The sequence below is a fragment of the Xenopus tropicalis genome, chromosome 8 (genome assembly GCF_000004195.4).
Source record: "Xenopus tropicalis strain Nigerian chromosome 8, UCB_Xtro_10.0, whole genome shotgun sequence".
In the NCBI taxonomy this organism is placed as follows: domain Eukaryota; kingdom Metazoa; phylum Chordata; class Amphibia; order Anura; family Pipidae; genus Xenopus; species Xenopus tropicalis.
In genome coordinates this window covers 100,981,429-101,007,355 of record NC_030684.2, presented here as the reverse complement: position 1 = coordinate 101,007,355, position 25,927 = coordinate 100,981,429, and the positions used below count along the sequence as shown (strand labels likewise).

Here is a 25,927-nt window from a genome sequence, read left to right as displayed (position 1 = left end):
CAGCTTGTCAGACATTTTCTGGATTTTATTGTTTGGAGAAGCCAAGTTGTCCCGCATAGTTAATGGTTTCTATCAGAATCCCTAAAATGAATGCAGTTGATATATATTTATACAACTGGAAAGAAAGTGTTTTGCTGCCTCAAACAGCCCAGTCCACCATATGCAAGAAATTGATGCAGCTGCTGGCCAAGCTATACACACTTACAGCTAATACAGAGAATACAATGTGTCATGTTCTTCTGCGTAGGCACCAGGAATATATGCTTCTGATTGGCTCCCACTGCCCTTAAACATGGCACTTAAGTCATTTTCTGTTGCATGTCTGTGTTATAATTATCCTTTCTCTAATATATTTGTGTAAGTACTATGGTCAACAAACGCCACTCGCCAAGGTGATATTTAAAGTATATTTAATGTGTGGAAAAGAGTTACAAAAGTTACATACAAATTACCAGTAATTAAGCCAGTCACAAACAATATTGACAGCTTCCCGATACAATACAAAGTATGTATGTATTCATATAAAATAGTCAAAATGTATGCATGTGTGTTAGAGTAAATGTGTGTAAGTGAGAGCTTGTGTGAGTGTGTAAGGGTTTGTGTGTCTGTATATCTGTGAGACCAGCCTTTTGTTGTTGATATACAGTATATCCCTGCTGGAAAACCCTCCCCCACTGTATTACCCTTAAGACCATATGTTTCCGATCAACCACATTCCAGACTTAGGGAACAATGGTATATGTGAGGGATAGTGTATGTATAGAGGTATATAGTGGCAAGTCAGTTTGCACATTTGAAACATGTTAACCCATTCAGGCCTGGATACAACTTATTTTCCAATACCCAATATTTAACAGTCTGTCAAATGTGTGTATTATAATAAGGGTGATATCACCCCAACTTGCAGCTCAGCAGAAGTATGGAATTTATCAGAGCACAAGTCACATGGATGAAGGCACCTGGGAAATAAAGAGTATGTCTAGCCCAAGGTCTAATTTTAAAATTATATAAAAAAAAAAAATCTGTTTGCTCTTTACAAAAATGGATTTCAATGCAGATTCTGCTGCAGGAATTCTATTAACATAGCATTTTGTAAAAAAACGTGTTTTCCCCTCACCTCAGAGTTTCATGACCTTTATATGGTCATGAAAATACTCAGTGACTTATTATATCCTTATATTTTACCATAGGGGGTACATTATTCACTATATAATAACTGCTTAAATCCCAGCTTTCCAATGTGACACATTCTTAGGGTCTATGTAGTAGGTGAGAGACCAGCTTCAAGTGTTATATAAAGGAGACATATTGGATGAATGGAAAAACCCTAATCCTATAGTCAATTATAAATAATATATGGTGATGGTTACACTTTTGGCTAAAAAATAATCCTATCTGTAAAAATAGCCCCTTTATTGGAGCTCCCTATAGATCCTCTCAGTTCTCTGTCCCTGTTTCAAATGAAGGGTGGGTGTGTCCTAACAGTCCCTGCCAGAAGCACAGTAGGAGGGGGAGAGCCAATCACAGCCCTGCAGTCACACAAGCAAAGACAGGCTTCAGTTCCCTATCAGGTCAGCCTAGCTGCTGGTTGGTTCCTATCTAACAGTGCCATGTACTGAGGGCCCCTGGCCCCCCTGCACATCCAGAGAATTCAGCCAGCAGGAAGTGGAACTGATGGGCGGGACTAGTGGGGTTTTGGTGGAATTTCTCAATAAATCAGTCTATAACACAACTTTTTTTAATCACAATCCTTCTATATTTAGAGGAGTATAATTCACTGGTACATTCTTAATTTTTATATGATATAACATTAAAGTTAACTTTGGTATCGAAAGTCATATTTTAAAAACTTTTCAGTTGGTCTTTTTTGTATATAGTTTATTATTTTCCTTTCTCTTCTGTCTGTTTCCAGGTATCAGAGGTCATTGTCCCTGGAAGCTAAAAACCTGTTACTCTATGATGCTACAGTTGTATTGTTCTTGTTTTGTAACATGTCTGTGTGGACCCTTTTATAGTCCAGTCTTTCATGCAAACCACTGGCTGGTTGCTAAGGTAAATTGGACCCAGCAACCAGATGAAAGCACTCCAACTGGAGAGGGCCAATAAAAAGTGGGAAAAAAAACACACACAAAAAATAAGGACCCAAGGTAAATTTACTAAATGAATTTGAAAAGGCCCAGTAAATGTAGTTAGGCCTCTTGGTCCTGCTCATATCCCTCAGCACTATAACTGTGAGCTGTACTACACAATACCTGGATGCTATTACTGACAGAAAGCTTTTTATCGTGTTCCTTACGTCTCATGTAGTGAGTGAGTGTTCTAGGGGTGACTTGATTTGGTACTGGAAAATAAAATGTCATTTCTGGTTGCGTGTGTGATTATTACTGTAAAAGGAGCAGGGGCTGCCAGGCTATGTGAGTGGTAAGGGTTAAGTACAGGATGTGGCAAACAAACTTTACACAACTGAGCACGGATTTTCAGAACTGTAACGTCAAAATGAATTCCCCAAATGTATTTTATTCAACGTATGGCCTGCAGGTGGCGTGTGCATGCTGCGTTGGGAGCAAATACGCGGAAGAAGTGCGGTGAAGCCTCCCCTTCCCCTCAGTGCTCCCGGGGCTGCGGTGGGAGGGCGAGAGTGACTCAGTGCGCTGGGGCTGCTAGTCACGGTGGACTCTTGCAGTTGACGCCGGACTTAGTCCTCTCCGGCCGAACACAAACGTGCCGTCTTCTCCGGCTACTCCGGAGACATCCAGCAAGTCCAGTCCGTGCAATCCCTGCGCGAAAGAGCCTGAGAACAGCCATATTTACGTGCAAGCCCAACGTCAGAGCCGTGTAAGTAACGAAGCACGGTCTGTTTCTTACTCCTTTTCTCCTTTTTACTCAGCACAACCCTAGTTTCGTCATTCTTGCCACACGTTAGGCTTTTGCTAGTATAATTTGCTAGGAAAAGTGTCTTGTCCCGAGAAGTGGTGCGAAAGGGGTTAAATGTGCAGCGCAGGGTGAAAGTTCCCGGGTCATGATATTGATTGACAGCTCTGGGACCCGCAACGTGCTGATCTGAGGGACTCCCTGATTGGCTAGCTGTAGGATGTGACGTTGGAATAGTGTTGGTCAGGTTTGGGGGGAGTGTTTACGCGTCGTCCTCTCTGCTGTGCCTGTGTGCAAGGGGGCAAAGGAATCTGCGCCATTTCATTACTAGTAACACTCTGCACTGAGAAACGTGCCATGTCTGTGGCGTTTGTAATACTGGGGAGTTAAAAGCTTGTCCTTAAAGTAGTTAGAGCACTTGTATTAACACATTGTCCCAATCAGGGCCGTAGCTGTTTGACAGGATGCCAAAACTGGGCTAATGGATGTTTATTGCATAATGTCTCCTCTCTGCAAGCCTCCTACAAGGAATGCCTGGCTACAGTTTGAAGTTCTCCATGTCCATTGGCTCCTGATAAAATTGACCAGATTGTGAATGCGCCAGAAGTAAAGGCTTAGTTATGGACTGAGACCCAAACTTGAACAGTATTCTCACACATGTTGGCAATGACTGGCTTGGATGGCCAATAGGGTAGTGTGGCAGCTTCCCAGCCAGTAATTCTTTGGTTCCCAAAAGCAGGCACCATATTCATAAAGCTTTAAAATTGCTGAGCTTCGGCAGTGATGAAATGACTTCTATGTTGTGTTCTTTTGGTCAACATGAAAAATACATTAGTATATTAAAAACAGGTTGGAGTCGGCGGTACCATAAACTGAGGAGTCAAAGGACTTATGTGTTAACTTAAGGGACAAGGAAAGGCTTGTGCCAAAATGTTAGGCACCCCCAAGTGACTTTAATCGCTTACCTTGTACCCCGGGCTGGTGCCCCTGTTTGGAGAAAACAGCACCATCCCGGGGTACCTGTAGCAAGTGCTTCCGGCACCGTTTTGCCGGCAAATTCCCAAGACCAGCGCATGCGCATTAGAGTGAAAAGCCGACTTCTCTGTTAAAGTTCATATTTTTCATTCTAATGCACATGCGAGCATGAGCGAAGGAGGAATCGCTGCAGGTACCCCGGGCTGGTGCTGTTCTCTCCATACAGGGGCACCAGCGCGGGGTAAAAGGTAGGCGATTTAAGTCACTTGGGGGTGCCTAACATTTTTGGCACCCCCAAGTGACTTTGCCTTTCCTTCTCCTTTAACAGCCCTGGCATAAAGTGAGATCATGACCGCACATCTTAATAAACACTAGCGCTCAGAAACCTTGATCCCTGCAATGTCCTCCCTGTTTTCAGGGCACACCAATTGCAACCGAGTCACATGGTAGATATGATGATTTAGGCTGAAAGTAGGTATGCATACTAGTGCTTTGTACTTCTTCTTTTGGCTGCAATCATTGTGTGTGCCATCTTTTTCCTGCCTCCTGGCCATGCCTTGCCTACAGCATACTGTACGCAGCTCTGCACGAGAATCAATGATGTGCTAGGTCAGCAGGGGGTGGGGGATACCCGCGGGTTGCAGGCAGGTTCGGGTTGAGTTCTTCCACTTGGGGCAGGTACGGGTCTATAAATACAGGGCAGAATCTGGGTCTGGAACAGGTAAAGTTTTTCTCTAGTTGCCACCTCTGCTGGCATTTGTAGCCAGGCAGGGGGTGGGCAGTGATGTCATGGGGGTGGGGATGAGGTGGAACCATGACACCACTGTACAGGGCTATGACACAGAGATTGGCCGATTGGCACATCAGTCTCAGCCCTGCCCAGTTTTCCTAATTTGGGAGGAGGGTCAAAACTGGACAGGTGGCAACCCTAGAAATAAGATATTCAAAAATGACACCTGCAGGGATCTTTCTTACTTAGGAGATAGATGTCTCCAAATAAAAATAAAAGGTATTTTGAAATAAAAGTTAGCTGTACAACAAAGGCTCTCTTGTTCAGATGCTCCCCAGTTTGGAATTTTAGCAGCTATGTGGTTGTTAGGAACTTGTTAACCTTAGAAAGCAGTGGTTTAAATGTGAGACTGGAATATGATTAGGAGAGGGGCTGTAGAGAAAGATAAGTAATAAAAAAATAAAAATAATAAAATTATAGCCTCACAGAGCAATTGGTTTTTGACTGCTCTTCAGTGATGCCCCCATTAGAAAGCTTGAACGATGTAGAAGAGGAAAAACTATAATACAAAAACTTAAAATATAAACACTGAAGACCAATTGCAAAGTTGATAGGAATAGAACATTCTAAAACATACTAAAAGTTAACAAATAGATAAACCATTCTTTTTAAAATAATACAGCCATGTTAATGGCTTCTGATAAAGTTGATTATAGTGTGTGGTAATAGATTTGATTATACACTCTCCTGGGATAAGGACTGAATGATTTATAATCACTGTAATGTCAGCATTATATAAATAAATAAACTTTCCATCATATTTTTCACTAGTATTGTTGCTAAGTCAGTATAGGGCCAACGTTCTGCAGTGCTGGACAATAAACAAGTGCATACACAGAATGTACAAAAAAACAGTAACTAAAACAAGAGGTAAAGGGGGCTCTGCCTAAATGAGCTTACAATGTTTACACCTTCTTGATCATTAAAAATCTTACAAATAACATGTGAATATTTTTGTATTTGCATTCCTTTTATAGGGTTTGTCCTCCCCAATGTCATTGTCTCCTTATGCATCTACCAGTGCAGCCCTCTTACTGTGCACAATAAAAGGCAAGCTTAGCTTGTATAGAAAATACAGTTTCCCTGTACTCAATAACAAATAAAAATATTATTTTAAGCATTTGAGTATTAATAAATTCTGTAAGTTCTGTAAGTACTTTTTTCTTTTTTTTTTCCCACATTTAGGTATTGACAGACTTAAAGTAAAGCAAGAAGATGGACAGGTCAAGTCATTGTAGTTACGTTCTTCAGCAACTGTACAATCAAAGAGAATGGGGATTTCTTTGTGACTGCTGTATTGCTATTGATGACATTTATTTTCAAGCCCACAAGGCTGTTCTAGCTGCTTGTAGTTCTTACTTTAAAATGATGTTTATAAATCACCAGAACACTGTTTCACAAATAAATCTCAGCAGCATAAAGGTTAGTGCACAATGTTTTGATCTTATTTTACAGTTTATGTACTTGGGAAAAATACTGCACCTCCCTGAAAATTTTGATCAGCTTAAGCAAGCAATGAGCTATCTACAACTGTATGTTATTCCTGAATGCTTGGAGGATATACAGGATGCAAATTCTTCAAACCTAAAATGCTCCTCTACAGCCTCTAGTAGCCAAAGTTGTAAGATGGTTTTTGGTGTGCGTATGTATGAGGAACCTGCATCCAAGAATGTAGAAGAGCCAAATCGCTGGGTGTCAGACCCTGCCATATCTGTAAATGTGCAGCAAGAAAAAAAGCAAGACACTGGCTTAAAGCCCTCATTCCGAAAACAAATGTGTGAGGTTGTTAAAAAGATTAACTCCTCAAAAGCGTCAAACTCAAGGGAGCGTGCATCCAGGCGTTTCGGAAGGAGTTTTACTTGCGACAGTTGTGGATTTGTATTCAGTTGTGAGAGACTTCTGGATGAGCACACACTAACCTGCACTAACAGGCACATGTATCAAAACAAAGAAGCAAGTGCTAGTGAATCAACTGAACAAGGGTCGCCAAATCCTAAACAATCCCCTTTGGAAGAGAGCAGGTGTAAAGTTGATTCAAGTCAGTCTACAGAAGATTCCCTGTCATCTGGAAGTACAAAACATTTTTTGGATGATTTGGAGCAAATAAAAAACACTGTAGTTGAAACTACTAATAATAACCCAGTTATTATTAAAATTGAGTCAGATGATTGCTCCCTTGTAGAAATGGATGACATTAATATTGTTAAAATATCGGATAAAGATTACTTTGATCCGTCCGATGTTGACGATTTGGAAGATGAAACTGATGAAACTCTTAGTAATTACTGTGTGGATGAACAGTACAGCAAAGAGGGGAAATATGTTCACATCCAAGATATACAACCAAAAGACAGAAATTGCAGAAAAGGAATAAGGTATATGAATAGCAGAGAAAATGTACCAGCAGAGGATGGCCCTGAGACTACCTGCGAGCTTTGTGGCTTGACAGTTACAGACGATGATCTTTCGTCTCATTACTTATCTAAACACATTGAAAATATATGTGCTTGTGGAAAATGTGGACAGATATTAGTAAAAGGTCGTCAGTTACAGGAGCATGCACAGCGATGTGGGGAGCCACAGGAGCTAATGGAAAGCAGTTCTAGAAACAGTGAGGTTTATGGTGAGGCTATTGAGGAGCCTTCTGCAGTGGGTGATATGCTTGGTGATATATGGGATGATATGACTGACAGCCCAAAAAAGGAAATTTATAAACATTCAGCTTGCCCCTTTCGCTGTCCCAACTGCGGCCAAAGGTTCCAGAATGAAAATCAGGTAGTAGAGCACATGTCTCAGTGTTTGGATCATGAAGGTTATAGACATTCTGTTTCAGATGAGAATGAGCGAGATCACAGGAGAAAGCATTTCTGTGATATCTGTGGTAAAGGGTTTTACCAGCGCTGTCACTTGCGAGAACATTATACAGTTCACACTAAAGAAAAACAGTTTGCCTGTCAGACTTGCGGAAAGCAATTTTTGCGAGAGCGCCAGCTTCGTTTGCATAATGATATGCACACAGGAATGGCCAGGTATGTGTGCTCGTTATGTGACCAAGGGAACTTCCGAAAACACGACCATGTCCGTCACATGATTTCTCACTTGGCAGCTGGGGAAACTATATGCCAAGTCTGCTTTCAGATTTTCTCCAGCAATGAACTCTTGGAACAGCACATGGATATCCATCTTTACACATGTGGTGTTTGTGGTGCAAAATTTAACCTGCGCAAAGACATGAGATCACATTATAATTCTAAGCATTTTAAAAAGGCATAGTCATCACATCAGTTTCTTCAATAATGAAACACCTATGGTTTTTAATGGAGAAGACTGATACAAAAAGTACAACTTGCTTACATGGGTAGAAGCAGGTATTGTTATACACAGTATAAGTTGGTGGGATGTAACCATGCACTCCTAAGTTCCCCTTTTTGTCATAAATACAGGCAACTAATCAGGAGGTGGGTGCACCCTACTGAAAAAAGTCACTTCTTAAGTTACACACAGTACGTTGAATCATTTAAACCTATATCTGTGAATATTACTGCATGCTCCTACATTCAAGATACACTTGTATTTTACCATTAGAAGTCCTTTAATATAGGAAATGCATAGCGGGGGCTCATAAGTTGTTGCTGGGAGGTCTTCCCCCCACACTTGCAATATTTCTAGACAGTAAGTTACATTATAGTCATGTTTTTCTTTTTACATAAAATAGTCCTGCTGTCAATTTTAATGTTAGAGGGTTGTACCTAATACATTTATGTATTTGATAAGTTCATTGGGTTGCTTGTTCTGCTTTAGCCAGGCTTTCTTATCTTTCTCATTCTGCCAGTTAAATCTGTAGCCGGCAAAGCAAGCCAACAGTGCTGTACATGTAAATTATGATTTCAGATAAAAGGTCATATGCATATAGGCAGTAACTTACCTCATGCATGTACAAAATGTGAATTTTCTTTTTTTTTTTTAATCAAAGTTCTTACTTTATTCAATTTACACATTTTCAGGCACACGTGAACACATAAAATTATATAAATTTGGTCTTAGTTAGTAATTGGAGATGAAGGCTTAGAAAAGAAATATGTTTTTCTTAAAAGGGATATAATGTTTGTGCATTCAGATGTAGTAAATCAGTATAGTATGACAATAATGCAGATTATATATGCACACTTTTCAACCTCTCTGGGAACTTTTCTCATACATCGTAGAGCTCCATGATTTAGGCAAGTATAGCTACTGGGAAAATATTATATAGTAAATATTTCATAACTGGGTATGTCTAAATCAGAGTTGTCTGTTATAATGTAAAAGGCTGCATATTATATGTATTATATGTTTTATATGTCAAAATTGTAATACATATATAAGATACATATAAAGTAAAGGCAAGTTTGTACCCCTAATAGTCACAATGTTGTTGGACAAAGTTTCTGTTAATGTCCTAATAAATGATAAGCGACACTGACAACCCAGTGTACTAAACTAGTTTAATTGCTGTGGAATGTAGTTATTTCTTGGCTTCTTCATTTATTCTGCATACACTGAGAACTTTATATATTGGAAAGCAGTTGGATAATTTGTACAGATTTTATGTTTACACTAATATATATATAACCACTACATTTCAAGAAAGCAAACCTGTTTTAGTTTGTCACTAAAATGGCATAAATAAGCATCTCACTGTGTGTTTTGTTTACATGATGGAGGGCCCAGTGGGGTAAAACTGTCTGTACATGTGCAGTCATTGGCTGCCAGGTTAGTTGCTTCAGAATAAGGTGGCCTCTTATTGGCTCATGTATGGTGCCAGAACTACAGCCTTCCTGACCAGTATCTTATCAGAGACTGCAAATATCTTTCAGGAAGGTTTAAAAATCCTTGACCTGGCTCTTTTCAGCCTAAATATATAAGAACTAAAACTTGCGCTTCCTGTTCTTTCTCATTCAGGTGAATAAAGAGACAGTAGTTGAACACATGTATTTTTAAGCTGGCTAAATCCTGTGTGACATAAGCCTTATAGTGCAGACTACAAAAGCAAAAAAAGTATCTGCACACTCAAAGAAAGTAAATACAAAAGAAAAAATGTATTAATTACAAAATCATAGAAAATAAAGCCTTTATATTAAATAAAGCTTTTTTTTCTATGATTTTGTAATTAATACTTTTTCTCGTTTGTATTTACTTTCTTTGAGTGTGCAGATACTTTTTTGCTTTTATGATTATTTTTGGAGTTGCTGAATGGGTTTACTCCAGTTTTCTGCACCTCCATTATTATTATTTTTGATGAGGTGCATTTTGCAATACTTATAGTGCAGACTAGACAGGCTAGTTATTTTTATCAGAATGGGAGGTAAGAAAACCAAATAAAGGCAAAGAAAGCTGGGCATAGTTCAGATAATATCAATATTCTTTGTTACTTGTAGGAGGGAAAAAAGTTGCTGAGAATGCAGACCATTGTATAATAATGGTCACTTTATACATTTATGTTGATAAAAAGAATTGCAAATACACACACTGATACCAGTTGGGTACATATGATACTGAATTAAGAGTTATTGTGGCACATCTGACAATATGGGTTAAAAAGGGCTGGTTTGTAGGACGCTTTGGACAGATTAAGGCATAGCTGCATGTAAGACACTTACATTTAAGTATGCTGGGTGATATACTAAAGATCACTAGAGCTGTAACAGTAATGAGCTAATACAGCTGAAAATAAGACAACTAGACAAACTAAGTATACAATTAGTGCCATTGGCTTGTGAGCTTTTTCAGCAAGAAAGGAAGGCAGATTCTGATTAAACCTAATTTAAAGGTTTCACCACAGACTGCGCAAAGGCTCGACAGTTACAGTTCAGAAAGCCCACAAAACTGATGTCCTTTTGTTCTTAAATGTAAGTGTTTTTCCGCAGCCTGATTAGAAAAGTAGGGCATGACCACAGCAGTTGTACATCAAAGTAGGCTGCCAAACAAAAGCTTTTGGTGGATTACCTTTTTAAAAATCTATTTTGTACTAGTTTTCCAGGACATTTTTTTCTATGTGACATACAAATTGTACTCAATCCTTATGGTACAGGTTTCTAAAAATGTTTTAAATGGGATTTCTCCTCCCAGCTTGGCATGCATGAATGTATATTTTCATATAGCAGTTTTATCTATTGCTTCTCCTCTATGCTAGTGGCATAGGAATTGTTCCTACCTTGCCCGCACCTGGAACCATTGTGTCAGCCTGGGTGCAGGCACATGTGGCAGATATTGGCAAAGAAACATAAGAGTTTGCATTTCAGAACCGATTTCCACCTTGTGTGCCTGCACCTGGGCCGCCTCAATGGTTTCAGGTGCAGGCAAAGTAGGAGGCTGATGCCAGAGGAGGGGCTGATTCTCTTTATTTTTCTAAAGGCCGAGAATAGGCAATGTGTTACATCAGCCTAAGCATCTGCCCAAAAGTAATGTAGTCATATGGTCTGTAGGAGGGAAATTAGTGCTTATTATTACAATTATTAGACACCCATGTAAATATCTTTATAGCGTAAACATCTCAGTACTGAACTCCAATTATCTAATTATTCTTTACCATAGTCCTTATGCTTTCTATGTTCATTTCAGTCAGGGTCATAAATCTGCATATGACCTGGTACTGCATCCCACATAACTGTTCCTGCATGTTTTACAGTCTGGTGTAAGGATATTGTGACAAAAGAAAATACAACTTGTGTGCCACAAAGTGTAAAACTCAGTGAAGGGGCGCAATCAAACAGTGGTGTAGGTTTCGCCAGGTCCACTTCAATAAGTACCATGTAAAAATAAAAAATCCACTGGAGAACCAAATGCGTTCTGTGTTGTTTATTGGTTTAGAGTTGCATAGCACTACATGTTTCGGACCTCTGGGGTCCTTCCTCTGGTGCAGTACAAAGAACACTAAGGGCTCTGGCACACGGGGAGATTAGTCGCCCGCGACAAAACTCCCTGTTCGCGGGCGACTAATCTCCCCGGATTGCCATCCCACCGGCGAAAATCGCTGGTGGGATGGCATACGCGGCGGTGCGATTTCAGTGAAATCGTGGAAGTTGCCTCGAGAGGAAACTTGGGCGATTTCACTGAAATCGCGCCGCCGCGTATGCCATCCCACCAGCAATTTACATTTTCGCCGGTGGGATGGCATTTCGGGGAGATTAGTCGCTCGAGACACAGGAGATTTGTCGTGGGCGACTAATCTCCCCGTGTGCCAGAGCCCTTAGGGCTCTGGCACACGAGGAGATTTGTCGCCGGCGATTTTTAAAAGAGCGATTTGGCGACAAGACAAGCGACAAGACGCCAATGCTAAATCAATGGAAATCGCCAGCGTCAAAACATACGAGGCTACTTCAAATCGCCTGCTGTTTCAAATCGCACACAGACCCTTTTCTGAGCGACTTGAGTAAACATGAGGGGGGGTTAACTGTTGAGTGTACCATGGGTAGCAGATCGCCTGGAGCTCAACTCGCATGAAATCTCTTCGTGGGTATTGTCGTGGCGACTTGTCGCCCAAGCGCCAGGGGGAAAAAACGCAGGCGACAAATCTCGTGTGCCAGAGCCCTAAGTGAACAACCCTTTTAAACCCATGATCTACCAATTACGTCACGTGATAAGGTTACCAGCTCCATCTAGAGGCCAGGTACACCAATTACATATACAAAGAAACTCAGGGAAATTACCGCAGGGTCTATCCACATAACACCAAAACTATGTATATTATATTTATGTATCAAAAAGGTTTTCATACCATCTGGTAGTTCAGTCCATTGCAAAAAATGTGAAATCCTGTGATAGAAGGGACCAATGTTTTCTCGCAATATTCTCGACTTTTTTACTTGATGGACCATGTTCCATCACAAAGGGAATCCTTTATAAAGTTTTGTTTTTTCTAGTCACACTTAATAAAGTGTTTCTAAATTAACCCAAAACCTCATTCCTTGTGTTCTCTAAGCCAGCTCTCTAGTACCCTTGGCTGACAAATTTATCAATTAGTCTATTTGAGGCTTCAAGGTATTTTGTGTCATCAGTGGATATTCTCCTGGTGCAAAGGAATTGCCCTTTAGGGATCCCTCTGATTGTACTGGGAGTGTGGAAGCTGTCATGTAGTAAAATGTTGTTCCTTTCAAGATATTTACTGTTAATTTCTGTGGTAATAACACCTAGGTGATTGCACACCTTCATATCAAGATAGTGTATGGAACTGTGACTGTAATCAGCTGTGAATTTCACTGTTTGGTGCTGTGTGTTTAAGTAAGCAAGGAACGCTTCCAGTTCTGCCTCCTGAGGAGTTCCATATCAGAAAAATAGCATGATATTTTATCATTGAATTGGGGATTCTGAAGGATCAATATCTGTTCAATGGCATCCATAAAAATATTTGCATAGCTGGGAGCCAAATTACTTCCCATTGCGGTGTCCTGTGTTTGTATAAAATGATCTCGGTTAAAGCGGACCTGTCACCCAGACATAAAAAGCTGAATAATAAAAGTCCTTTTCAAGTTAAACATGAAACCCAAATTCCTTTTTTTAAATAAAAAATCCAAACCCATTATAAAGGCATTTAAAAATCCCAGCTGTCAATCATATATTGCCTGCCCCGCCTCTATGCCTTAGGCATAGAGGCGGGGCAGACAATACCTTTAGCTTTCCATTCAGCACTTCCTAGATGTCACTGCACTTCACACTTTTCCCCTCCCTCCCCATTATCTAATTATGTAGCCAGTGCATGGGTATGGGCATCTGGTCCTCCAACAAGATTTTGGCATGATACAAAGTTCGCCTTACTAACACTGTCCACAAAATTGCACCTGCCTGCTTGCTGTGATTGAATAGTTCCAAGACTGAAGAAACAAGATTTATACTATCTGTATAGTATAAATGAAGTTTATTTTGCTCAACTAACATGATAGAAAAGAATTTGGAGTTTTTTCTTAGGGTGACAGGTCCCCTTTAAACCTAAAGTAGTTCTGTTTCAAAACTAAGGCAACCAGATCCAAAAGAAAGTAAACCTTAGCATGTTGTAGGTTTCCTAATAAGAGCCTCTGTTCCACGTATGACATCCCTTCCTCACGGGGTATAGATGTGTATAGGGACTGTACAAAATCCGTTGTGTCTTTTAAACTTTGTGGCAATTTTTTCACTATCTCTTGTAGGAAAGTATCAACATATTGGGATAAAGGTTGTAGGACAGAACCCATCCCTGACACTATTGGGCGACCAGGTGGCTTGTTTAACCCTTTGTGTACTTTGGGTAGTAGGTAAAGCAGTGGAGTTCTGGGGTGCAAGGTTATTAAGAAATCCTTTATATTGTCTGAAATAATACCTGTTTCAAAAGCATACAACACTACTATGTCAGCTACCATTTTTTCAATTTCCCAGGTTGGGTCATGGTCTATGTGTTTGTAATGCCCCTGGGTAGTTAGTTGCCCCATTGATTCATAAATGTAGTCAACTTTGTTTAAGATAACTACTGACCCCTTTATCTGCCTTTGTAATCACAATGTTATTATTTCTTTCAAGGGTCCTAATTGCTTCCCTCTCAGCCTTAGTAATGTTATGTTGCAGCATTTTGTGAAATACATTATCTATTTCATACAAATCAGTGACCTCATGCAATACAACATTCTGAAAAATTTCTAAAGCTGGATTAGTAATGTCAGGTATAAAGTCCGTAATTTTTCACTTTTATGGCTTGTAGTAGCAGTATTTTCTTGTTTCTGATACATAAAATGCATTTTTAGTTTTAATCTTCTAACAAACTTGTAAAAGTTTATTTTCCACTTAAATAAATCGGGAAATGGGTGGGAATGAAACCCAGGCCTTTATTCAAAACAGCCTGTTCATCTTTAGTAAGCGTGTAGTCTGAAAGAGTTTCTTTGTATATGTAATTGGTGTACCTGGCCTCTAGATGGAGCTGTTAACCTTAATTGGTGGATTATGGGTTTAAAAGGGTTGTTCACTTAGGGGCTGATTTACTAATCCACGAATCCAAATCTGAATGGGAAAAATTTGGAATTGAAACGAACATTTTGCGACTTTTGGTATTTTTTGCGATTTTTTCGTCGCCGTTCCGACTTTTTCGTAAATTGTCGTGACTTTTTCGTAGCCGTTACGATTTGCGCGAATTGTTGCGACTTTTTCGTAGCCGTTACGATTTGCTTGTATATTGTTGTGACTTTTTCGTATTGAGCGCTCGTAAACGGCGGGCAAACCTTTCAGACTTTGCATGATTTTGGAAGCCTCCCATAGGACTCAATGGCACTCTGCAGCTCCAACCTGGCCCAAGGAAAGTCACGATACTGAAGCTTGAATGAATCCGAAACTTTTGTACTCTGCGCGACACTTTATGAAAAAAATCGCAAAATACCGATCATTACGAAAAAAACGCATTCGGACGCTTTTCGGACGTTCGTGGATTAGTAAATGTGCCCCTTAGTGTTCTTTGTACTGCACCAGAGGAAGGACGCCAGAGGTCTGAAACATGTAGTGCTATGCATCTCTAAACCAATAAACAACACAGAACACATTTGGCTCTCTGTGGATTTTTTATTTTTACATTATATACAGATATGCAGTCCAGTAATAGCTAAAATATCTATGCAAGGTTGTTGTGACCTACTTGTTAAACCTAGTTCAGAGGGTAGTAGGAATATGCTGCCTGGGCTCAGTGGGAATTGTACTGTGATATACACATTTGCATATGTAGACAGGCATATATAGCTGCTGTTTAGTACAAATACTAGAAACTAACTACTGTCCAAACATGAAATCGGATACTTCTCAAAAAATGAAGTTTAACATTAAGCTTGGTAGTGATAATTTGCACACAATACAGTTAACATTTGGGAGAGCAGAATAACTGGAAATAACTCCACTTTCTATAGGTATGCAAAACAGAATTCTTGGTGAATAAATTGACTTTCCTATCAACTGTTGCCCACCCAGTGGGTATTGGAAGCACAGAGAGGGTGCATGTTGAATGCTTCTAAAGCTGGATAGTGATCTAAAAAATCTGTAAAAGCAATCAGATTATTTGTTCTTCTGAAACGTAGTGGCTTACCATTACTGTTTTAGGGTTTTTCACAAAATTGGAAAAATTTGAAGCATGGAGGGGGTTTCTTTTCCAAGAACAAAGTTTTGCATAACCTAATTGTTTAAATTTTGGTCATCTCATTTTACTGTCCCTAAGATACATTTTCTGAATTAATTAATTTTGAAACACATGGCACATGGCAATATGCTTCCTTGCTCAACGTGAGTTTAATAAATAGGACTTGTGCTGAAAATTGTGCCTATTTGTTGAAAAATCTATGGATTTTGTTATTTCTTGAGTTAAACAGGGCAAACCTGAAAATTAACGCTATTCCATGTTTGGTCCTTTCGAGGTAGATAATAAAATTACCAGTGTACATAAGATTTTCCTTGATTACATTTATTGGCAGAAAGTTTAGCACAAGCCCTGGTCATTGAACTTGAATAGGGAGTATAAATAAACTGTCAGCGCAATCTCTAATGGGCTTTTTAGGTCCCCCAAAGATGTATGTACTGTGTGGGTGGGTTTGATGGCGACCATAGGTGACCTTTACTGGTGTGTGTGTGTGTATATCCACTGTATCTTCCAGCTTTTGCCTAGGCTGAGATATGTAACTGTCCCTGCACTGCAATGGTATCATCCAGCCTTTACCCAGGCTTAGATATGTAATGGTCTCTAGGCTGCAATGGTATCTTCCAGCCTTTGCCTAGGCTGAGATATGTAACTGTCCCTGCACTGCAATGGTATCTTCCAGCCTTTGCCTAAGCTGAGATATGTAACTGTCCCTGCACTGCAATGGTATCTTCTAGCCTTTGCCTACGCTGAGATATGTAACTGTCCCTGCACTGCAATGGTATCATCCAGCCTTTGCCTAGGCTGAGATATGTAACTTTCCCTTCACTGCAATGGTATCATACAGCCTTTACCCAGGCTTAGATATGTAACTGTCTCTAGGCTGCAATGGTATCTTCTAGCCTTTGCCTAGGCTGAGATATGTAACTGTCCCTGCACTGCAATGGTATCTTCCAGCCTTTGACCAGGCTGAGATATTTAACTGTCTCTAGGCTGCAATGGTATCTTCCAGCCTTTGCCCAGTCTGAGATATTTTACTGTCCCTGCGCTGCAATGGTATCTTCCAGCCTTTGCCCAGGCTGAGATATGTAACTGTCTCTAGGCTGAAATGGTATCTTCCATCCTTTGCCTAGGCTGAGATATGTAACTGTCCCTGCGCTGCAATGGTATCTTCCAGCCTTTGCCTAGGCTGAGATATGTAACTGTCCCTGCGCTGCAATGGTATCTTCCAGCCTTTGACCATGCTGAGATATGTAACTGCCCCTGCACTGCAATGGTATCTTCCAGCCTTTGCCCAGGCTGAGATATGTAACTGTCCCTGCACTGCAATGGTATCTTCCAGCCTTTGCCTAGGCTGAGATATGTAACTGTCCCTGCACTGCAATGGTATCTTCCAGCCTTTGCCTAGGCTGAGATATGTAACTGTCCCTGCGCAGCAATGGTATCTTCCAGCCTTTGCCTAGGCTGAGATATGTAACTGTCACTGCGCTGCAATGGTATCTTCCAGCCTCTGCCCATGCTGAGATATGTAACTGTCCCTGCGCTGCAATGGTATCTTCCAGCCTTTGCCTAGGCTGAGATATGTAACTGTCCCTCCACTGCAATGGTATCTTCCAGCCTTTGTCTAGGCTAAGATATGTAACTGTCCCTGCACTGCAATGGTATCTTCCAGCCTTTGACCAGGCTGAGATATGTAACTGTCTCTAGACTGCAATGGTATCTTCCAAGCATTGCCTAGGCTGAGATATGTAACTGTCCCTACACTGCAATGGTATATTCCAGCCTTTGCCTATGCTGAGATATGTAACTGTCCCTGCACTGCAATGGTATCTTCCAGCCTTTGACCAGGCTGAGATATGTAACTGTCCCTGCGCTGCAATGGTATCTTCCAGCCTTTGACCATGTTGAGATATGTAACTGTCCCTGCGCTGCAATGGTATCTTCCAGCCTTTGCCTAGGCTGAGATATGTAACTGTCCCTGCACTGCAATGGTATCTTCCAGCCTTAGCCTAGGCTGAGATATGTAACTGTCCCCGCGCTGCAATGGTATCTTCCAGCCTTTGCCTAGGGTGAGATATGTAACTGTCTCTAGGCTGCAATGGTATCTTCCAGCCTTTGCCTAGGCTGAGATATGTAACTGTCCCTGCGCTGCAATGGTGTCTTCCAGCCTTTGCCTAGACTGAGATATGTAACTGTCCCTGCGCTGCAATGGTATCTTCCAGGCTTTGCCTAGGCTGAGATATGTAACTGTCCCTGCGCTGCAATGGTATCTTCCAGCCTTTGTCTAGGCTGAGATATGTAACTGTCCCTGCGCTGCAATGGTATCTTCCAGCCTTTGCCTAGGCTGAGATATGTAACTTTCCCTTCACTGCAATGGTATCATACAGCCTTTACCCAGGCTTAGATATGTAACTGTCTCTAGGCTTCAATGGTATCTTCCAGCCTTTGTCTAGGCTGAGATATGTAACTGTCCCTGCGCTGCAATGGTATCTTCCAGCCTTTGCCTAGGCTGAGATATGTAACTGTCCCTGCGCTGCAATGGTATCCTCCAGCCTTTGCCTAGGTTGAGATATGTAACTGTCCCTACGCTGCAATGGTATCCTCCAGCCTTTGACCATGCTGAGATATGTAACTGTCCCTGCACTGCAATGGTATCTTCCAGCCTTTGTCTAGGCTGAGATATGTAACTGTCCCTGCACTGCAATGGTATCTTCCAGCCTTTGCCTAGGCTGAGATATGTAACTGTCCCTGCACTGCAATGGTATCTTCCAGCCTTTGTCTAGGCTGAGATATGTAACTGTCCCTGCACTGCAATGGTATCTTCTTGCCTTTGCCTAGGCTGAGATATGTAACTGTCCCTGCGCTGCAATGGTATCTTCCAGCCTTTGCCTAGGCTGAGATATGTAACTGTCCCTGCGCTGCAATGGTATCTTCTAGCCTTTGCCCAGGCTGAGATATGTAACTGTCCCTGCACTGCAATGGTATCTTCCAGCCTTTGCCTAGGCTGAGATATGTAACTGTCCCTGCGCAGCAATGGTATCTTCCAGCCTTTGCCTAGGCTGAGATATGTAACTGTCCCTGCGCTGCAATGGTATCTTCCAGCCTTTGACCATGCTGAGATATGTAACTGTCCCTGCACTGCAATGGTATCTTCCAGCCTTTGCCTAGGCTGAGATATGTAACTGTCCCTGCGCAGCAATGGTATCTTCCAGCCTTTGCCTAGGCTGAGATATGTAACTGTCCCTGCGCTGCAATGGTATCTTCCAGCCTCTGCCCATGCTGAGATATGTAACTGTCCCTGCGCTGCAATGGTATCTTCTAGCCTTTTCCCAGGCTGAGATATGTAACTGTCCCTGCGTAGCAATGGTATCTTCCAGCCTTTGCCTAGACTGAGATATGTAACTGTCCCTGCGCTGCAATGGTATCTTCTAGCCTTTGCCCAGGCTGAGATATGTAAATGTCCCTGCGCTGCAATGGTATCTTCTAGCCTTTGCCCAGGCTGAGATATGTAAATGTCCCTGCGCTGCAATGGTATCTTCCAGCCTTTGCCTAGGCTGAGATATGTAACTGTCCCTGCACTGCAATGGTATCTTCCAGCCTTTGCCTAGGCTGAGATATGTAACTGTCCCTGCACTGCAATGGTATCTTCTAGCCTTTGCCTACGCTGAGATATGTAACTGTCCCTGCACTGCAATGGTATCATCCAGTCTTTGCCTAGGCTGAGATATGTAACTGTCCCTGCGCTGCAATGGTATCTTCCACCCTTTGCGTAGGCTGAGATATGTAACTTTCCCTTCACTGCAATGGTATCATACAGCCTTTACCCAGGCTTAGATATGTAACTGTCTCTAGGCTGCAATGGTATCTTCCAGCCTTTGCCTAGGCTGAGATATGTAACTGTCCCTGCACTGCAATGGTATCTTCCAGCCTTTGCCTAGGCTGAAATATGTAACTGTCCCTGCATTGCAATGGTATCTTCTAGCCTTTGCCTAGGCTGAGATATGTAACTGTCCCTGCGCTGCAATGGTATCCTCCAGCCTTTGCCTAGGTTGAGATATGTAACTGTCCCTGCGCTGCAATGGTATCCTCCAGCCTTTGACCATGCTGAGATATGTAACTGTCCCTGCACTGCAATGGTATCTTCCAGCCTTTGTCTAGGCTGAGATATGTAACTGTCCCTGCACTGCAATGGTATCTTCCAGCCTTTGCCTAGGCTGAGATATGTAACTGTCCCTGCACTGCAATGGTATCTTCCAGCCTTTGTCTAGGCTGAGATATGTAACTGTCCCTGCACTGCAATGGTATCTTCTTGCCTTTGCCTAGGCTGAGATATGTAACTGTCCCTGCGCTGCAATGGTATCTTCCAGCCTTTGCCTAGGCTGAGATATGTAACTGTCCCTGCGCTGCAATGGTATCTTCTAGCCTTTGCCCAGGCTGAGATATGTAACTGTCCCTGCACTGCAATGGTATCTTCCAGCCTTTGCCTAGGCTGAGATATGTAACTGTCCCTGCACTTCAATGGTATCTTCCAGCCTTTGCCTAGGCTGAGATATGTAACTGTCCCTGCACTGCAATGGTATCATCCAGCCATTGCCTAGGCTGAGATATGTAACTGTCCCTGCGCTGCAATGTTATCTTCTAGCCTCTGCCCAGGCTGAGATATGTAACTGTCCCTGCACTGCAATGGTATCTTCCAGCCTTTGCCTAGGCTGAGATATGTAACTGTCCCTGCACTGCAATGGTATCATACAGCCTTTACCCAGGCTTAGATATGTAACTGTCTCTAGGCTGCAATGGTATCTTCCAGCCTTTGCCTAGGCTGAGATATGTAACTGTCCCTGCACTGCAATGGTATCTTCCAGCTTTTGCCTAGGCTGAAATATGTAACTGTCCCTGCATTGCAATGGTATCTTCCAGCCTTTGCCTAGGCTGAGATATGTAACTGTCCCTGCACTGCAATGGTATCTTCCAGCCTTTGACCAGGCTGAGATATTTAACTGTCTCTAGGCTGCAATGGTATCTTCCAGCCTTTGCCCAGTCTGAGATATTTTACTGTCCCTGCGCTGCAATGGTATCTTCCAGCCTTTGCCCAGGCTGAGATATGTAACTGTCTCTAGGCTGAAATGGTATCTTCCATCCTTTGCCTAGGCTGAGATATGTAACTGTCCCTGCGCTGCAATGGTATCTTCCAGCCTTTGCCTAGGCTGAGATATGTAACTGTCCCTGCGCTGCAATGGTATCTTCCAGCCTTTGACCATGCTGAGATATGTAACTGTCCCTGCACTGCAATGGTATCTTCCAGCCTTTGCCTAGGCTGAGATATATAACTGTCCCTGCGCAGCAATGGTATCTTCCAGCCTTTGCCTAGGCTGAGATATGTAACTGTCCCTGCGCTGCAATGGTATCTTCCAGCCTTTGACCATGCTGAGATATGTAACTGTCCCTGCACTGCAATGGTATCTTCCAGCCTTTGCCTAGGCTGAGATATGTAACTGTCCCTGCGCAGCAATGGTATCTTCCAGCCTTTGCCTAGGCTGAGATATGTAACTGTCCCTGCGCTGCAATTGGTATCTTCCAGCCTTTGACCATGCTGAGATATGTAACTGTCCCTGCACTGCAATGGTATCTTCCAGCCTTTGCCTAGGCTGAGATATGTAACTGTCCCTGCGCAGCAATGGTATCTTCCAGCCTTTGCCTAGGCTGAGATATGTAACTGTCCCTGCGCTGCAATGGTATCTTCCAGCCTCTGCCCATGCTGAGATATGTAACTGTCCCTGCGCTGCAATGGTATCTTCTAGCCTTTTCCCAGGCTGAGATATGTAACTGTCCCTGCGTAGCAATGGTATCTTCCAGCCTTTGCCTAGGCTGAGATATGTAACTGTCCCTGCGCTGCAATGGTATCTTCTAGCCTTTGCCCAGGCTGAGATATGTAAATGTCCCTGCGCTGCAATGGTATCTTCTAGCCTTTGCCCAGGCTGAGATATGTAAATGTCCCTGCGCTGCAATGGTATCTTCCAGCCTTTGCCTAGGCTGAGATATGTAACTGTCCCTGCACTGCAATGGTATCTTCCAGCCTTTGCCTAGGCTGAGATATGTAACTGTCCCTGCACTGCAATGGTATCTTCTAGCCTTTGCCTACGCTGAGATATGTAACTGTCCCTGCACTGCAATGGTATCATCCAGTCTTTTGCCTAGGCTGAGATATGTAACTGTCCCTGCGCTGCAATGGTATCTTCCAGCCTTTGCGTAGGCTGAGATATGTAACTTTCCCTTCACTGCAATGGTATCATACAGCCTTTACCCAGGCTTAGATATGTAACTGTCTCTAGGCTGCAATGGTATCTTCCAGCCTTTGCCTAGGCTGAAATATGTAACTGTCCCTGCATTGCAATGGTATCTTCTAGCCTTTGCCTAGGCTGAGATATGTAACTGTCCCTGCACTGCAATGGTATCTTCCAGCCTTTGACCAGGCTGAAGATATTTTAACTGTCTCTTAGGCTGCAATTGGTATCTTCCAGCCCTTTGCCAGTCTGAGATATTTTACTGTCCCTGCGCTGCAATGGTATCTTTCCAGCCTTTAGCCCAGGCCTGAGATATGTAACTGTCTCTAGGCTGAAATGGTATCTTCCATCCTTTGGCCTAGGGCTGAGATTATGTAACTGTCCCTGCGCTGCAATGGTATCTTTCCAGCCTTTGCCTAGGCTGAGATATGTAACTGTCCCTGCGCTGCAATGGTATCTTCCAGCCTTTGCCTAGGCTGAGATATGTAAATGTCCTGCGCTGCAATGGTATCTTCCAGCCTTGCCTAGGCTGAGATATGTAACTGTCTCTTGCACTGCAATGGTATCTTCCAGCCTTTACCTAGGCTGAGATATGTAACTGTACCTGCACTGCAATGGTATCTCCAGCCTTTGCCTAGGCTGAGATATGTAACTGTTCCTGCACTGCAATGGTATCTTCAGCCTTTGCCTAGGCTGAGATATGTAACTGTCCCTGCACTGCAATGGTATCATCCAGCATTTGCCTAGGCTAAGATATGTTGCAGTCTCTAGGCTGCAATGGTATCTTCCAGCCTTTCCTAGGCTGAGATATGTAACTGTCCTGCGCTGCAATGGTATCTTCCAGCCTTTGCCTAGGCTGAGATATGTAACTGTACCTGCACTGCAATGGTTCTTCCAGCTTTGTCTAGGCTGAGATATGTAACTGTCCCTGCACTGCATGGTATCTTCCAGCCTTTGACCAGGCTGAGATATGTAACTTTCTCTAGGCTGCATGGTATCTTCCAGCCATTGCTAGCCCTAGGCAGAGATATGTAACTGTCCCTGCACTGCAATGGTATATTCCAGCCTTCGCCTAGGCTGAGATATGTAACTGTCCCTGCACTGCAATGGTATCTTCCAGCCTTTTCCTAGGCTGAGATATGTAACTGTCCCTGCACTGCAATGGTATCTTCCAGCCTTTGCCTAGGCTGAGATATGTAACTGTCCCTGCACTGCAATGGTATCTTCCAGCCTTTGCCCAGGCTGAGATATGTAACTGTCTCTAGCTGCAATGGTATCTTCCAGCCTTGCCAGGCTGAGATATGTAACTGTCCCTGCGCTGCAATGGTATCTTCCAGCCTTTGCCTAGGCTGAGATATGTAACTGTCCCTGCGCAATGGTATCTTCCAGCCTTTGCCTAGGCTGAGATATGTAACTGTCCCTGCACTGCAATGGTATCTTCCAGCCTTTGCCTAGGCTGAGATATGTAACTGTCCCTGCACTGCAATGGTATCTTCCAGCCTTTGCCTAGGCTGAGATATGTAACTGTCCCTGCGCTGCAATGGTATCTTCCAGCCTTTGCCTAGGCTGAGATATGTAACTGTCCCTGTGCTGCAATGGTATCTTCCAGCCTTTGCCCAGGCTGAGATATGTAACTGTCCCTGGGCTGCAATGGTATCTTCCAGCCTTTGCCTAGGCTGAGATATGTAACTGTCCCTGCACTGCAATGGTATCTTCCAGCCTTTGCCTAGGCTGAGATATGTAACTGTCCCTGCACTGCAATGGTATCTTCCAGCCTTTGCCTAGGCTGAGATATGTAACTGTCCCTGCACTGCAATGGTATCTTCCAGCCTTTGCCTAGGCTGAGATATGTAACTGTCCCTGCGCTGCAATGGTATCTTCCAGCCTTTGCCTAGGCTGAGATATGTAACTGTCTCTAGGCTGCAATGGTATCTTCCAGCCTTTGCCTAGGCTGAGATATGTAACTGTCCCTGCGCTGCAATGGTATCTTCCAGCCTTTGCCTAGGCTGAGATATGTAACTGTCCCTGCACTGCAATGGTATCTTCCAGCCTTTGCCTAGGCTGAGATATGTAACTGTCCCTGCGCTGCAATGGTATCTTCCAGCCTTTGCCTAGGCTGAGATATGTAACTGTCCCTGCACTGCAATGGTATCTTCCAGCCTTTGCCTAGGCTGAGATATGTAACTGTCCCTGCGCTGCAATGGTATCTTCCAGCCTTTGCCTAGGCTGAGATATGTAACTGTCCCTGCGCTGCAATGGTATCTTCCAGCCTTTGCCTAGGCTGAGATATGTAACTGTCCCTGCGCTGCAATGGTATCTTCCAGCCTTTGCCTAGGCTGAGATATGTAACTGTCCCTGCGCTGCAATGGTATCTTCCAGCCTTTGCCCAGGCTGAGATATGTAACTGTCCCTGCGCTGCAATGGTATCTTCCAGCCTTTGCCTAGGCTGAGATATGTAACTGTCCCTGCACTGCAATGGTATCTTCCAGCCTTTGCCTAGGCTGAGATATGTAACTGTCCCTGCACTGCAATGGTATCTTCCAGCCTTTGCCCAGGCTGAGATATGTAACTGTCCCTGCGCTGCAATGGTATCTTCCAGCCTTTGCCTAGGCTGAGATATGTAACTGTCCCTGCGCTGCAATGGTATCTTCCAGCCTTTGCCTAGGCTGAGATATGTAACTGTCCCTGCGCTGCAATGGTATCTTCCAGCCTTTGCCTAGGCTGAGATATGTAACTGTCTCTGCACTGCAATGGTATCTTCCAGCCTTTGCCTAGGCTGAGATATGTAACTGTCCCTGCGCTGCAATGGTATCTTCCAGCCTTTGCCCAGGCTGAGATATGTAACTGTCCCTGCACTGCAATGGTATCTTCCAGCCTTTGCCCAGGCTGAGATATGTAACTGTCCCTGCGCTGCAATGGTATCTTCCTTTGGACCGACAGACATAAGGAGAGAGCATATAGATTTGTAACTCTTCCCCTGCGCTAATTTGACAACGATAAATGTATGGAGGTATATAATGGGGTCTCTCAACAGTTGCCTTATTGAACCCATACCTGAGATAATGTAAACTGTCCCTGCGACTGCGCAATATTGCTGTAAAGTCTTCCAGCCTTACGATACGGCATGCCTGAGATATAGTGGAACCTGTCCCTGCACCTGCAATCGGTAATCGGTATCAGCCTGCCTAAGGCGAGATATAGTGTAACTGTCCCTGCACTGCAAGGTATTCTTCCAGTCTTATGACCTAGGCTGAATCTCTAGTGTGAACTTCGCTCAAGCGTTGCAATGGTATCTTCCAGCCTTTGCCAGGCTGAGATATGTAACTGCCCGGTGCAATGGTATCTTCCAGCCTTTGCCTAGGCTGAGATATGTAACTGTCCCTGCCGCTGCAATGGTATCTTCCAGCCTGCCTAGCTGAGATATGTAACTGTCCCTGCACTGCAGAATGGTTATCTTCCAGCCTTTTCCTAGGCTGAGATATGTAACTGTCCCTTCACTGCAATGGTATCTTCAGCCTTTGACCAGCTGAGATATGTAACTGTCTCTAGGCTTCGGCACTCCACTTGGTATCTTCAGGTGGCCCTTTGCCAGGCTGAGATATGTAACTGTCCCTGCGCTGCAATGGTATCTTCCAGCCTCTGCCTAGGCTGAGATATGTAACTGTCCCTGCACTGCAATGGTATTCTTCCAGCCTTTGCCTAGGCTGAGATATGTAATGTCCCTGCACTGCAATGGATCATTATTTCAGCCTTTGCCTAGGCTGAGATATGTAACTGTCCCTGCGCTGCAATGGTATTCTTCCAGCCTTGCCTAGGCTAGATATGTAACTGTCCCTGCACTGCAAATGGTATCTTCCAGCCTTGACCAGGCTGAGATATGTAACTGTCTTTTAGGCT

The 25,927-nt window shown here is 43.1% G+C and overlaps 1 protein-coding gene across 1 annotated transcript; it reads left to right on the top strand.

The window, feature by feature from the left end:
• The first annotated feature begins 2,213 nt into the window (after positions 1-2,213).
• zbtb1 (zinc finger and BTB domain containing 1) lies at positions 2,214-9,124 on the top strand. The gene is made up of 2 exons (XM_002938796.5): positions 2,214-2,835; positions 5,822-9,124. The coding sequence occupies exon 2, from the start codon at positions 5,852-5,854 to the stop codon at positions 7,907-7,909; it is 2,058 nt and encodes a 685-aa protein (XP_002938842.1). The 5' UTR covers positions 2,214-2,835; positions 5,822-5,851; the 3' UTR covers positions 7,910-9,124.
• The last annotated feature ends 16,803 nt before the right edge of the window (positions 9,125-25,927 follow it).